Raw genomic sequence first — 14,921 nt, forward strand, 5'->3', positions numbered from 1 at the left:
GTTTCAAATGGTTTCTTAGACAGTGATACTTAATCAAAATTGTGTCCAGCCCTCTTGGTTGAAGAGATAGTTCAAGCCACTTCTCTTGGTGCTAGTAAAGAGAGGACCATATGGTATCATATAAATCAGAGATGCTTGTCTCTTTCAAATTCTCCTATCCTTTTTCTTTGCCTCTGTACATGGAAGAGGAGAGACCCAGAAGAAAAAGGGAAAGAGGAAACAAAAGAGCAGACCATGCTCCCTTCCTACTCCAAACATTGAGGGAAAAGATTTGATGAGGAAAAGTTGTAAGCAATAGCAGGAAAAAAAAAATTTCCATTTTGTACATGGTTGAATTCAGGTTGGAAAATATATACCAGGATTCCCAATGTATTACAACAAAACAAGCATGGGGAATTTGAGAAGGGCACGCATTTATTCATTCTACAAATACATATTGAACACTTAGTGTGTGCCATGTACTGTTCTAGCTACTGGAGAACAAAGAAAACAGAAAAAAATTCCAGCCTTTATGAAATTTTCCTTTTAGTGTTATTACATATGTTCATCTAGAAAAAGACAAACCTTTTTAAAAAACCACTTCAAATAAGTGAAAGTGTGAGTCACAGATCAGTGCCAGTCTGCCAAATATTTGTTACCTGACTTTAACAAAATAAGTACAGAAACTGAAAGTAAGCTTTTAAAAAATATTTATAGCATTTTGATCAAGTAATTTTATTTTTGTTGAATATAATTTTAAAATTGGACTTTTACTTGTATTTTTTCAAGTTATTTTTTTTAATAATTCCTTTTTATAGCATTTTATAAATGTACTACTCTGCAATGGATTGGAAATGCTGAAAATCTCAAAAAAAGATCCTTTCTCACAGGTAGTCTGATAAACACTGCCAGAGAATTTCTCATTTCTTTTTTTTTTTTCCTTTCCCCTTCCCTGCCTCTCCCCACCCCAAGTTGTCTGCTTTCTGTCCATTTGCTGTGTGTTCTTCTGTGTTCACTTATATTCTTGTCAGCGGCACCCGGAATCTGTGTCTTGTTTTTTGTTGCGTCATCTTTCTGCCTCAGCTCTCCATGTGTGCGGCGCCAGTCTTGGGCAGGCTGCACTTTTTTCATGTCAGGCAGCTCTCCTTACACAGGGTGCACTCCTTGTGCGAGGGGCTCCCCTACGCAGGGGATACCCCTGCATGGCAGGGCACTCCTTGCACTCATCAGCACTGCGCATGGGCCAGCTCATCACATGGGTCAGGAGGCCCTGGATTTGAACCCTGGACCTGCCATGTGGTAGGCGGATGCCCTGTCCATTGGGCCAAATCCGTTCCCCAGAATTTCTCATTTCTAGGAGGGCTTCCTCTGTATTTTTCCCACTGATAAAGAGTTTTAAACCAAAACTTTCATGACTACATAAAAATGGAAAAGCTCATGTATATACCATTTACAATAGTAACCAAAATATGAGATATATAAGAATCAATCTTTTTTGAAGACCTTTAAAGAGAACTCTAAATTTTTATTGAAAGATATTAAATAAGACCTAAATAAAAGCTAAATATCCCAATCCTTTCCATGGATAGGAAGACTCAATATCATGAAAATGCCAGTTCTCCACCCTCCTCTAAATAATCTATAGATTCAAAGCAGGTCCAATCAACATCCTAAATTTTAGTAATTTGACAAGATAATTCTCCAATGCGTACTGAATTACATCGAACCACTAGCAACCAATGAAGACAAAGAACGAGGCAAAAGATATTGTTCTGCCAGGTATCAAGAATTATTATAAATCTCACATACAAACCACCCCAAAACTTGATGGCATTAAACCACAAACAATTTAGTATGCTCATGGATGCTATGTGTCAGGAACTCGTACAGGTAATGTGAGGAAAGCTTGTCTCTACTTGGCCTCAGCTGGGGAAGACTCTACACTGAGGGGTGACTCCTCCACTAAAGACCGGAATCATCTGAAAGCTCATTTGCTCACATGTCTGCTACGTGGGCCAGGGAGACTCAAAGACTAGGTCTTATGAGTGGTACACCAACATGTGGCCTGTTCATGTGGCTTGGCTTTTTCATACCACACTTCTAACATGGTGGATCAGGCTGGCTCTAATCACCAGTGCACCAACTAAGAAAGCAAAACCGCATCAACTTTTATGTCTTAGGCTCAGAAGTCATGCATTAGCACTTTCACCACCCTCTATTGGTTAAAGCCTTGCCGGATTCAAGGGGAGTGGAATTAAATGCCACCTCCTGATGAAGGAGTGTCAAGGTTCTAGAAAAGCATGTAGGGGGATGATATTATAGTGGCCATCCTTGGGAAATGCAATCTGCCACCAATATAGTAATTATGACCAACACAACAGAAAAAAAAAGCCCCCAAACAGACCTAAACCAACAGGGAAAACTGATAGATGGCACTGAAGATTAGGAGCAATACGAAGGATTATTCAATAATTAGTGCTGGAATAATTGGCTATCCAAATATCCACCTGGAAAACATGTAATTGGACCCGTACTTCAAACCATTTAAAAAAATCAATTCCAGATGTAAGATATTTTTAACATGATAAATAAAATCATAGAACACACAATAGAAAATTTAAAAGTATGGTTTTGTGACCTACGCATGAGAAAAAATTTAAATCAACATTCTAGGGAAGCAGATTTGGCTCGACTGATAGAGGGTCTGCCCACCACATGGGAGGTCCAGGGTTCAAACACAGGGCCTCCTGACCCAGGTGATGAGCTGGCCCATGCGCAGTGCTGATGTGCGCAAGGAGTGCCCTGCCATGCAGGGGTATCCCCCATGTAGGGGAGCCCCACGCACAAGGAGTGCACCCTGTCAGGAGAGCCACTCCAAGTGAGAAAAAAAAGCACAGCCTGCCCAAGACTGGCGCCGCACACGTGGAGAGCTGACACAGAAAGACGACGCAACAATAATGAGACACAGATTCCGGGTGCTGCTGACAAGAATATAAGCGAACACAGAAGAACACACAGCAAATGGACACAGAGAGCAGACAACTGGGGGGCGGGAGAGGGAGAGAGAGAAAAAAAAACATTCTAAAAAGTCAAACAATAAAGTAAAAGATTGATACAGTAAACTGTGTAAAAGTTAGGAATGTCTATTTGTTGGTAAATCACCATAAAGAAAGTAGAGAGCAAGTCACAAACTGGGAAAAGATATTTATAATGCATATAACAACAAAGAATACATGCAGAATATATGAAGAATTATTATGAATAAATTATTATGAATAAATAAGATCTTATAGATCTTATAGATCTAATGGAAAAGTTGACAGAAAACCTGTCCAGCCATTTTCCAGAATAAAATATACAAATGGCCGGTAGACATATATAAAGATGGCTAACTGCATTTGTAATTAGGGAATTGAAAATTAAAACCCAATGAAATGCAAAAAACAAAAAACCAAACCCAAAAACAATGAAATGTGATTTTTTTTGCATTTTCTAGAATGTTACATAAATAGAATTATCCCATATGCAATTCTTTTTTTTTTTGCCTGACTTCTTTTGCGCAGCATTATTATTTTCAGATTCATCCATGTTGTTGCAAATATCAAGAGTTCATTTCTTTTTATTGCTGAAAAGTATTTTATTGTATGAATATGCCACAACTTTTTTAGCCATTCATCTGTTATGGGCATTTGGGCTGTTTCCAGATTTGGGCTATTACAAGTAAGTTACCAGAAAATGCCATCTAGAGTGACAGAAAACAGATCAGTTATTGTCTCTGAATGGGATAGGGTAAGGAAGGCCAGGACTGTGGGCTTACCAATGAGCACAAAGAGCATTTGGGGGGTGATGGATATGTTTTTTGTCTTGAGTGCAGTGATGGTTTCATGGGTGTATATGTGTGTCAAAACTAACACATTTTAGATTTGTGAAGTTTAATGTATATCAATTATACCACATTAAAGCGTTTTTGGTTTTTTGTTTTGTTTTGTTTTGTTTTGTTTTGAGGTACCAGGGCTGGGGATTGAACCCAGGACCTCGTATATGGAAAGCCAGTGCTCAACCACTGAGCCTCATCGGCTCCCCTGAGTTGGTTTTTCGCTTGTTTGCTTGTTGTTTTCTTAGAAGGAACGGGAGACCAAACCCAGGACCTCCCGTGTGGGAAGCAGCCACTCAACTACTTGAGCCACATCTTCTCCCTAAAGCAGTTTTTAAAAAAGTAAAATGATGAATTAAGATGGACCGTGCAAGCACTAATCATGAGGAAGCTGGAGTGGCTATATTAATATCAGACAAAACTGATTTCAGAATAAGAATAATTACCAGGGAATGGCTAAAATTTAAAAAGGGCTTTCTTCTAATATGAAATGTCTGGAATAGGCAAATCTATAGAGACAGAAAGTAGATTAATGATTGCCAGGGACTGGGGGAAGAACTTGGGGAGTATTGGGTTTTTTTGGGGGGTGATGAAAATGTTCTAAACTTATTGTGATGGTGGCACAACTCTGGAAGTATACTAAAACCACTGAACTGTACCTTTTAAATGGGTGAATTGTATGGTAGGTGGACTTTATCTCAGTAAAGCTGTGAAAAAAACCTAATAATGTCAAGTGTTGGCAACGATGTAGAACTGGGTTCTCATTAAAACTGAGATGGCAGGGTTTTTAATATAATATATATATATATAATTAAATGTACACTGGCCATATAATCTAACAATTTCATTCTTTGGTGTTTATCCAAGAGATATGAAAACGTATGCCTACACAATGACTTGTATGCAAACACTCACAGCAACTTCAATCACAATAGCCTGAAACTGGAAACAACCTAAATGTCCATCAGGTGGACAATATTTGGGTAAACAAATGTTGGTCCATTTATACCACAGAATACTGTTTACCAATTAAAAGGACTGAACCACTGATACATGCAACAATGTGGATGAATCTCAAGAACATTATGCTAAGTAAAAGAAGCCAGATTCAAAAGACTACATACTGTATGATTCCATTTAAATGTAGTTCTAGAAACTGTAAATTAATAATGATAGGGAAGCGGACTTGGTCCAATGGATAGGGCGCCCACCTACCACATGGGAGGTCCGCGGTTCAAACCCTGGGCCTCCTTGACCCGTGTGGAGCTGACCCATGTGCAGTGCTGATGTGCTCAAGGAGTGCCCTGCCATGCAGGAGTGTCCCCATGTAGAGGAACCCCACGCGCAAGGACTGCACCCCGTAAGGAGAGCTGCCCAGCGTGAAAGAAAGTGCAGCCTGTCTAGGAACGGCGCTGCACTCATGGAGAGCTGACACAACAATAAGATGATGCAACAAAAAAAGAAACACAGATTCCCAGTGCCACTGATGAGGATAGAAGCAGTCACAGAACACACAGCAAATGGACACAGAGAGCAGACAACTGGTGGTGGGGGAAGGGGAGAAAAATGAAAAATAAATCTTTAAAAAATAATAATAATAATGATAAAAAACAGATCAAGGTTTACTTGGGACTGGGTGTAAGGAGGTTGATTGACTGCAAAAGGGCACAAAAGAACTTTGTGGGGAAATGAAAATGTTCTGTATCTTGATTGTGGTGGTGGTTACATAATTGTATACATTTGTGAAAACTTATTTCACTGTAAACAAAATTGATGAGTTTTATTGTGTGTAAATTATTCCTCAGAAAGTTGATTTAAAAAATAACTGCAATGGATTGAAACATATCAAGTATGTGTAAATCCATGAACACACAGTGATACTTCAAAAGAAAACTAATTGGGGAAGTGGATATGACTCAACTAGTTGGGTGCCTACCTACCAAATGGGAGGTCCTGGGCTTGGGTCCCTGTGCCTCCTAAAGAACATGAGCAGATGCTACACCCACCACAACAAGCTAGATGCTGCACCTGCTGCAATGAGCAGACACCTAAATGAGTAGATGCCACAAGCCAGCAGATACTGCAGCCCACACAGAGCAGGTGTGGCTCAGGTTGTTGGGCACTTGCCTCCCATGTGGGAGGTCCCAGGTTCGGTTCCTGCTGCCTCCTGGAGAAGGTGAGCACACAATGAGCAGACTGAGAACAATTTGGGGGAGGGAGGGCATAAATAAATTTTCAAAAGTAAATAAATAAATCTTAAAAAAACCCCAGCTAATTGGTCACCTTTGGGGGATGATGGGGCACATATCCATTAGTCTGAAAAGTACTGAATAAAGGGAAAGCAGCCAGCATTTCCTGCCATTCCTGTACCAATGGTTTCTTTTTTTAAAGTTAATTAAAACCACTTTATTTTTTCAATTCGATAACACTCTCAAGGCTTTCTGAAAGTAATATTTAAGAAGTTTAGATCTCATGCAGTCTGACTGAATATATTCAGGCTATCTTTTTTTTTTTTGAGGTACTGGGCCGGGGACCTCATATGTAGGAAGTCAGCACTCAATAACTGAGCCACATTGGCTTCTCTGGGTTGGTTTTTTCATTTGTTTGCTCATTTTCTTGGTTGTTGTTGTTGTTTTTTAAGAGGCACCAGGGCCCAAACCCAGTACCTCCCGTGTGGAAGCAGGCACTCAACCACGTGAGCCACATCCGCTCTCTACCGTTTCTTTTTTTTTTTTTAAGATTTGTTTATTTATTTCTCTCTCTCTCCCTGCTCCCCTCCATTGTCTGCTCTCTGTGTCCATTCACTGTGTGCTCTTCTGTGTCTGCTTGTATTCTCATTAGGCGGCTCTGGGAACCGATCCTGGGACCTTCCAGAGTGGAGAGAGGTGATCATTCTCTTACACCACCTCAGCTCCCTGGTCTGCTGCATCTCTTTTTGTCTCTCCTCTGTGTCTCTTTTTGTTGTGTCATCTTGCTGTGCCAGCTCTCCGCATGGGCCAGCACTCCTATGTGGGGCAGCACTCCTGCACAGGCCAGCTCTCCGCATGGGCCAACTCGCCACACAGGCCAACTTGCCTTCACCAGGAGGTCCTGAGTATCGAACTCTGGACCTCCTATATGGTAGACAGGAGCCCAATTGCTTGAGCCACATCTACTTCCACCAACTGTTTCTTAAGATAACTGTCTTCGTTTCCTAGAGCTGCCATAACAAAGTACCACAAACTGGGTGGCTGAAAACAACGGAAATTTATTGCTTCTTAATTCTGGAAGACTGGAAGTCTGAAGTCAAGATGTGGACAGGACCATGTTTTCTTTGCAGAATATTTCATGCCTCTTTTGGCTTCTAGTGGGGGTCTGCTGGCAATCCCTGGTATTCTTCTGCCTCAGTTGTCACATGGTATTCTTCCCTCTGTATCCAGATTTCCTCTTCTTGTAAGGTCACCAGTCATATTGGTTTAAGGTCCCCCGCTACTCCAGCATGAACTCATTTTAACTTGCCTAATTCCGTCTGCAGTGGCCCTATTTCCAAATAAAATCACATTCTGAGGTATTGGGGATTTGAAATTTAACACATCTTTTTTTAATATGTATTTTTTATAGAGAAGTTGTAAGCTTACAAAACAATCATGCAGGGAAGCAGATGTGGCTCAAGCGATTGGGTTCCTGTCTACCATATAGGAGGTCCAGGGTTCAATTTCTGGGGCCTCCTGGTGAAGGCAAGCTGGCCTGCATGGCAAGCTGGCCTGAGCGGAGTGCTGGCCCATGCGGAGTACTAGCCCACATGGCGTGCTGGCCTGTGTGGAGTGCTGGCCCGCACAGGAAAGCCAACTGACGCAAGAATGCTGACCTGCACAGAGTAGTGGCCTGCACGGAGAGCTAGAATAGCAAGATGACACAACAAAAAGAGACATAGAGAAGAGACAATAAGAGATGCAGCAGACACAGAAAAACACATAGCAAATGGAGAGCAGACAACGGTGGGGGGCGGCGGGGAGAAATAAATAAATCTTAAAGGAAAAAATACTACAAATAAAGAAAATTTTTTAAAAAATCATACATAATGTGTGGAATTCCTATATATCATTCCTCCACCAACACCTTGCATTGTGTTGGAACATTTGTTATAGATTATGAAAGAACATCATCAAAATATTTCAACGTATCTTTTTGGGGGACACAATTCAATACGTAACAATAATCAAATTGTTCTGAGGAGAAGTTCTACTAAGAATTCCAGCTAATAAAATGAAGAAGGTAGGGTAGAAGTAGAATATCACTATTTTGTAACCTTTAATTAAATAATAGTTTTAGGCAATTAACATTAACAGTTATTTATGCTGTAAAAGCTAATGGGGACATTTGTAATGGATGGGTCTGGTTGAAAAGTCCTGATTAATCTTAACATCAAAACAAACATACAAACAAACAAAAAAACTACAGCACCCAGACGTTAAGTGCATCCTAAAAGGATAATATAAGAAGTACACAATATCACCTATAAACTATTCTTGCCAAAAAACTGAACTTGAATTTGATCAAGTCTTTAACTCTAACCTTTAAGTCTTTAACTTAACTTTAACCACAGCAATTTAAATCGAGCCCTACCTTGGTTTCTGCAAACACCAGGTCTTGACTGGGGCGGTCCCATTCTCCAAAACCTGAAGTTAAAATCATTTTAGTTGCTTAGTTGATAAACAAAAGTGCTCAGCTTGTTTTGAAGAGAGAATGAAGCCTGAAACTAACTTAGAATTGGGAATTAACAGATAACGATGATTGTCAAAACACTATATAGATTTTTTCAATGTTGTAGAACAGCTAAAAGTTGATACCCGAAATTGCTGAAACTGGATAGACTGAGTTCACCCTTGCATAGGGTCATTTTTTTTTTATCCCCGCCTCTTGCAGCTTTTTTTTTTTTGCTTGCTGTCTGCTTTCTGCGTCCATGCACTGTGCCTTCTTCTGCATCTGCATTTTATTTATTTATTTACACACACCCCCTTGCAACTTGCTTGCTCTCTGCTCTCTGTGTCCATTCTCTGCATGTTCTTCTGCGTTTTTGCTTGTCTCCCTTTTTTTTGCGTCACCTTGCTGAGCTGGCCCTCCGCAGCACCTAGGCCGGCAGCTCTCCACAGTGTGCAGGCGAGCCTGCCTTCACAAGGAGGCCCTGGGATGCAAACCCAGGCCCTCCCATATGGTAGGCGGGAGCCCAGCTGATTGAGCCACAGCCGCTTTCCCACAGGGTCATTTTTGACTAAGACTTGCTATTGTGATGATTATTCTAACCTGGACTCACTCCTGTTTGTGCTTACTCTAGACTATCCCCACCCTTGTCCATACCTGCTATTGTGATGGTCATTCTAAACTAGCTTCACCTTTGTTTATGGTTATACCAAACTAGGCTCACTCTTGTTCACACTTACTATTATGATGATAACCACTTCACCTTCCCATTTGAATCCATAAAATACCCTATTTCCCTTTGTTCCCAGAAGGCAGATTTGAGAAAACCTGTCTCCTGTCCTTCTACCAGCATTAATAGACCTGCTTTCTCTCATGACCATCCCCATGTGGCCTTCAATTCATCTGCTCTGGGGAAGAACCCAGAGGGAACCCTGTGGGGATTCCTTCATAACTAACATTTTATAGAAATACAAGGGGCATTGGGACATATGAAGCAACGCCTCAGGAAATGTTCTCAGAAAAACCTGCATATGGGGAATTCTATTAATCAAATAAATATGATTTATTCAATAAATTATTTGCAAAGGAAAAAATAAAGAGATAAGGGGAACCTAAAGATTGAGAGATGAGCCAATGCAATTTATGATGCATATTTGGGTCCTATTTCAACCAAACGACTTAAAAAAATTTATATGAGACAATAAAGGAAATATGAACTCTGACTATGTTTTTGCCTGCTAATGCTGCTGATGCAAAATATCAGAAATGGGTTGACTTTTATAATGGGAAATTTATTAGGATAAAAGCTTACCATTCTGAGGCTGTGAAAATGTCCAAATCAAGGCATCATCAGAGATGCTGTCTCACCAAGATTGGCTACTGGCAGATCCTGGGCTTCTGCCACAAGTCAAATCAAAGGCCTTAAAGTGATCTAATGAAGTGCTCTAATCAAACAGTCCCTTAATGAAATCAAAGGGTTCAGACCCACAGGAATAGATTAGTTTAAGAGCATTGTCTTTTCTGGGATTCACAAAAGTACTTTAATCACAGATTGTATGTTTGTGGGCACTCAACTGCTTGAGCCACATCCATTCCCTAGAATGATTTTATTAATACTTTTTGTGTGTGTGACTGGAGTGGTGCTGAGGCAGGTTAGTATAGGGAATGAGGCTGGGATCTGGCAGACAACATGGCCAGAGAACCCAGAGCATTCTGCTAACATATTTGGTGAGCCAGCCATGAGGCAAAGAGGCAAGTTACACTCCCCAACACCCAATGAAGACTGGTAAGTCTAGGCTTTTTAATTAAAGCCTCTCTGTGCCTTCTTTTGTTTTATTCGTGAGGCCCCCAAGACTCTCAACCCTGGGCCATGCCTGGAGGTTTGCTCCTTACTCAGCTCCTGGGAGGCCCTGAGATTCCTATTAAATTCATTACATCTGGGGCCTCTGAGGCTGCTTGCCTGTAAGCCACAGATCAGTCTCAGCTTCTTAACATGCCTCAACGTTCTTTTTCTTTCTCTCACTTCAGACAGGCAATGTGCAAATGTCGTAACAAGGGAGGCACATCTCACACAAATGCATGAATACCCATTCATCACGCTTGTAAACCACAAAAGGATCGATGTTCAGTTTAACTGTGAAACTCAGTCCCTGGCAGTGGCCATAAAATGAGCTCTTTCTCACAGTCACTTTCTAAGACATCTGCAAGAGTAGGCCAAAAGAAAGGTCCCTAACCAGTCCTTTTCCTAGTGGGAAAGCCCAGCTTGGAAACTTCAGTCTGGGAACCAGACTTGGACATCTCCCAAGACCTCTAAGGTTCTGGGGACACTCAAGAGACATCAGACTCCTGATTCCTGGAATGTGGGGATAGTGAACAGGGCTCCCAACCTGCAGGATGCCAGTTCGGTGAGCAATCCATTCAGTCAAGTATAGCTGTACGACGCCACCCAGACTGATGAATGTGTTCATCCTCCCCTAGTAAAATGGGCAGCTTCTCCAGCATTCCAGCAGACTCCCTATTGGGGTGTCTTCTCAGGAATTGGAACAACCTGCCTACTGAGGGTTTAAAAAGGAATAGTCTAATCTTTTCCTGCCAAACCACATGGCTGCAATATGGCCAAGAGTGGGCTCTGCGTGGGACCCTGAATTCCAGTTAAAACTGTGTAAGAGGGAAAAAGGGGACAAATAGATCTGAGGGCAGGAGACCATGTGGTCAGGTCTCCTTAAAGGGATGAGGAAATGCACTACTAAACTGGTGAGTTATAAGCTCAGGAAATTTACACAGAGGCAGGACGGAAAGCCAACTTTATTTCAGGGAAAGCTGGTAGAGACAATAAAAATACCCTCTGGTAGATGCTAATTCTAGAGAATGAGAGATTCTCCTAGGAACTCACTTTATTAGCTAGTCTGCCTTGGATGACCACAGGAAGCTGGAAAAACTTTCCCTGGGCCAACAAACTTCCATTAACTCTCTTTTAGAAAGAGCTTTCTAAGTTTTCAACAACTGTGACCATGCTACCAAGATGGAGAAGGTAAGGAACAGTGGGCATAGGGTCCAGGACAGATTCATCTTTTAACTATTGCATTAAAGTCACCATCACCTCAGGGCCACCTGAATCCAGGCTCCATGTCAGCAGGAACCTGGCCGCAAGCTGGCACCTGGACTGTCAGGGCCTTGCCCAGGGGAGGAGAGAAGGGACCTGAAGCCACACATGAACCATCAACCAGGAGGAGCCTTGGGTGACCCGTCACATGGCAGCTAAGACTCTTAATTTCTTGATTAACATGGATGTAGCACTTTGATATTATTTATGAATTCCAAAATTAGGTATTGGATTGTGTCTATTCCCATGGGCATATTGGACTGCATTAGATTCAGAGGTTTCACTTCTACTGTATTAAATCAAGATTAGGACTTTTATTTGACCATGTCATTAGGGCATGCAGGCTTAAGTCCCCATCCCCTTGGTGGGACTAAAACAGACTCTCACACAGAAGTAAATACATGGAGAAAGAGAACATAAAGGAATAGAGACAGCTCCAGAGACATGGCAGAGGCCCTGGGAAGAGAGATGAGCCTGATAGTCTATAGCTGACCTTGTGGAGAGAGCAGAGCAGCTGAGCCCAGAAAGAAACAAGCCCCAGGGAGAAAGACGAGCCTTATGCCAGGTTATAGCTGAGATCAGAAGAAGCTGGGACCATGGAGCCTTAAGAGGGAGAAGGAAGGCTGGACCCTCACAGACATTCCCCTCCATCTTGCCCCAACATGCGGCAACAGACTTTGGTGAGGGAACTAACCTAAGCTTTATGGCCTTATGACTAAGGTTCTACCCCAAATAAATATCCTTTATAAAAGCCAACAGAGCTCTGGTGCTTTGCATCAGCACCCCTTTGGCTGACTAATTTAATGGGAATCACTGACCTGCCACTCAGGACCTCTCTAGCCTCTGTTGTGAGTGAATGGGGAATCAAGATCTAGGCCAGTTAGTAAACTCTTCCAGTCCAGTGGCTGCCAGAGTTCTGTTATCTCCAAGACGTGATAGGGAAATGTAAATTTAGCCTAAAAATTTTATCTCCTAGGCTAGAGAAACTTCCATTTTGGGTGTCAAGAATTCTGTAAGCAGCAGGTCATGAGAAGAATCAGTTTTCCTTGAGCATTCAGTGACCTCAGTGAATATATACTAAAATTAGTGTTGCTCATCCAAGGACTGTCAATGTTGAAATAGGAAATAAGCAAAGCTCTGAAGTAAAGAAAAGTAGTATAGATTGTATCTTAAAGCATTCATAACAATTTGGTTGTAAGACAATAACTAAAGAACAAAATTCATGTGCAAAACTGCTTGGTCACATTTCTGTGATTATTAGCATAATCTGAAAGAGGCTTCAAAGAGATCTTTTAAATGTCATTTTACAGTTAAACTTATTTTATAAGAGAATGAAAATTCTAAGTAACATTAGTGAGTTGTATGTTTGTGTCTAACTCTGTGTCTATTAGTTCAGTATATATTTTCATACATTGGGATGGTGTATTAGTCACTCAAAGGGGTGCTGATGCTAAATACCAGAAATTGGTTGGTTTTCATAAAGGGTATTTATTTGGGGTACTTGCTTACAGATACCAGGCCAAAAGGCATAGTTACTTCCCTTGCCAAAGTCTATTTTCACGTATTGGATCAAGATGGCTGTCATTGTCTGCGAGGGTTCAGGCTTCCTGGGTTCCTCCCTTCCTGGGGCTTACTTCTCTCTCCTCTGTGTGCTTACTTCCTGGGGCTCCAGCTTAAGGCTTCAGCATCAAACTCCAGCATCAAAAATCCTCGCATTAAAAGCTCCAACTCTGGCAATGGCAGTGGTTAGGGCATCCGTCTACCACTTGGGAGGTCTGCGGTTCAAACCCTGGACCTCCTTGACCTGTGTGGAGCTGGCCCATGTGCAGTGCTGATATGTGCAAGGAGTGCCATGCCACGCAGGGGTGTACCCCACATAGGGGAGCCACACGCACAAGGAGTGTGCCCCATAAGGATGCCCGCCCAGCGCAAAAGAACGTGCAGCCTGCCTAGGAATGGCACCACACACACACAGAGCTGACACACCAAGATGATGCAACAAAAAGAAACACAGATTCCCGTGCTGCTGACAACAGAAGTGGACAATGAAGAAGACACAGAGAATAGACAACTGGGGTTGGGGGGAAGGGGAGAGAAATAAATAAATAAATAAATCTTTAAAAAAAAAAAGCTCCAACTCTGTCCTTTGCCATGCCTTTTATCTGTGAGTCCCTACCCACCAAGGGGTGGAGACCCAACGTCTTAATGATGTGGCCCAATCAAAGCCCTAATCATAACTCAATCATGCCCAATAATAGACCAGATTACAAATATAATCCAGTATCTATTTTTGAATTCATAGCTATATCAAACTGTTACAGAAATATCAAATTAAATGAAAATTCTTAAAAGAGCTCTATTCAAAGTATTAAAATTTAAATATGTCCTTATATATGTAAATAAATATTCCTGGAGCCCAAATTAGGCTAAGCAGGATGGAAAGGTCATATAGAAAAAATCTGAATATAGAAACTATTGGGAAAGGGAAGAAGTTTTTCCTGAGCTCTTTGACCTGCCCAGCCCCCACGGCCTTCTCTTTGTAAGAGGCATAGGGGAAGGACTAGGTGTGACAAGATAGGGAAATATAAGTTTAGCTTAAAACTTTTATCTACTAGGCTGGGGAATTAAACGTCAGAGTTTGTCCTGTAATTCCCCAATTTAAACCTCTTAGCAGTCCTAAAATGAGAGTAATTAATAAATCATCAAATTTCAGTAAGTAAAGGAAAAAGTCCTTGAGAGCTATTGAAAGATCTTTTCTAAATTATGATTAAAACAAATTAAAACAACTGTAATATATTCCAGAACATGCTTTTAAAGTTATTCACAATTTTAGAATTTTATTAAAGAAGAGATTTTAGATTCCTGTGAAGGGAGGAAAAAGAATATTCTAGGGAAGCAGACTTGGCCCAATGGATAGGGTGTCCGCCTACCACATAGGAGGTCCACAGTTCAAACCCCGGGCCTCCTTGACCCATGTGGAGCTGGCCCATGTGCAGTGCCGATGTGCCATGCAAGGGTGTCCCCCGCATAGGGGAGCCCCTTGCGCAAGGAGTGCACCCTATAAGGAGAGCTGCCCAGCGTGAAAAAGAGTGCAGCCTGTCCAAGAATGGTGTGGCACACACAGAGAGCTGACATAACAAGATGATGCAAGAAAAAGAAACACAGATTCCCGGTGATAAAAATAGAAGTGGTCACAAAAGAACACACAGCAAATGGACACAGAGAGCAGACAATGGGGGGGAAGGGGGGGCTAGAAATAAATGAGAAGTAAATAAATCTTAAAAA

The 14,921-nt window shown here is 41.6% G+C and overlaps 1 protein-coding gene and 1 pseudogene across 2 annotated transcripts in view; both read right to left on the minus strand.

Moving 5' to 3' along the window:
* Positions 1 to 14,921, minus strand: part of ABHD3 (abhydrolase domain containing 3, phospholipase) — a 113,248-nt gene that overhangs the window by 51,044 nt on the left and 47,283 nt on the right. For both annotated transcript variants that reach the window (XM_058277532.1, XM_058277533.2), the window contains one exon: positions 8,459 to 8,511. In XM_058277532.1, coding sequence (XP_058133515.1) covers positions 8,459 to 8,511 — 53 coding nt within the window. The remainder of the gene's footprint in view (positions 1 to 8,458; positions 8,512 to 14,921) is intronic.
* On the minus strand, positions 10,556 to 10,652 carry LOC111765742 (small nucleolar RNA U13; annotated as a pseudogene).

Source organism: Dasypus novemcinctus, chromosome 16 (genome assembly GCF_030445035.2).
Source record: "Dasypus novemcinctus isolate mDasNov1 chromosome 16, mDasNov1.1.hap2, whole genome shotgun sequence".
NCBI classification, from domain to species: domain Eukaryota; kingdom Metazoa; phylum Chordata; class Mammalia; order Cingulata; family Dasypodidae; genus Dasypus; species Dasypus novemcinctus.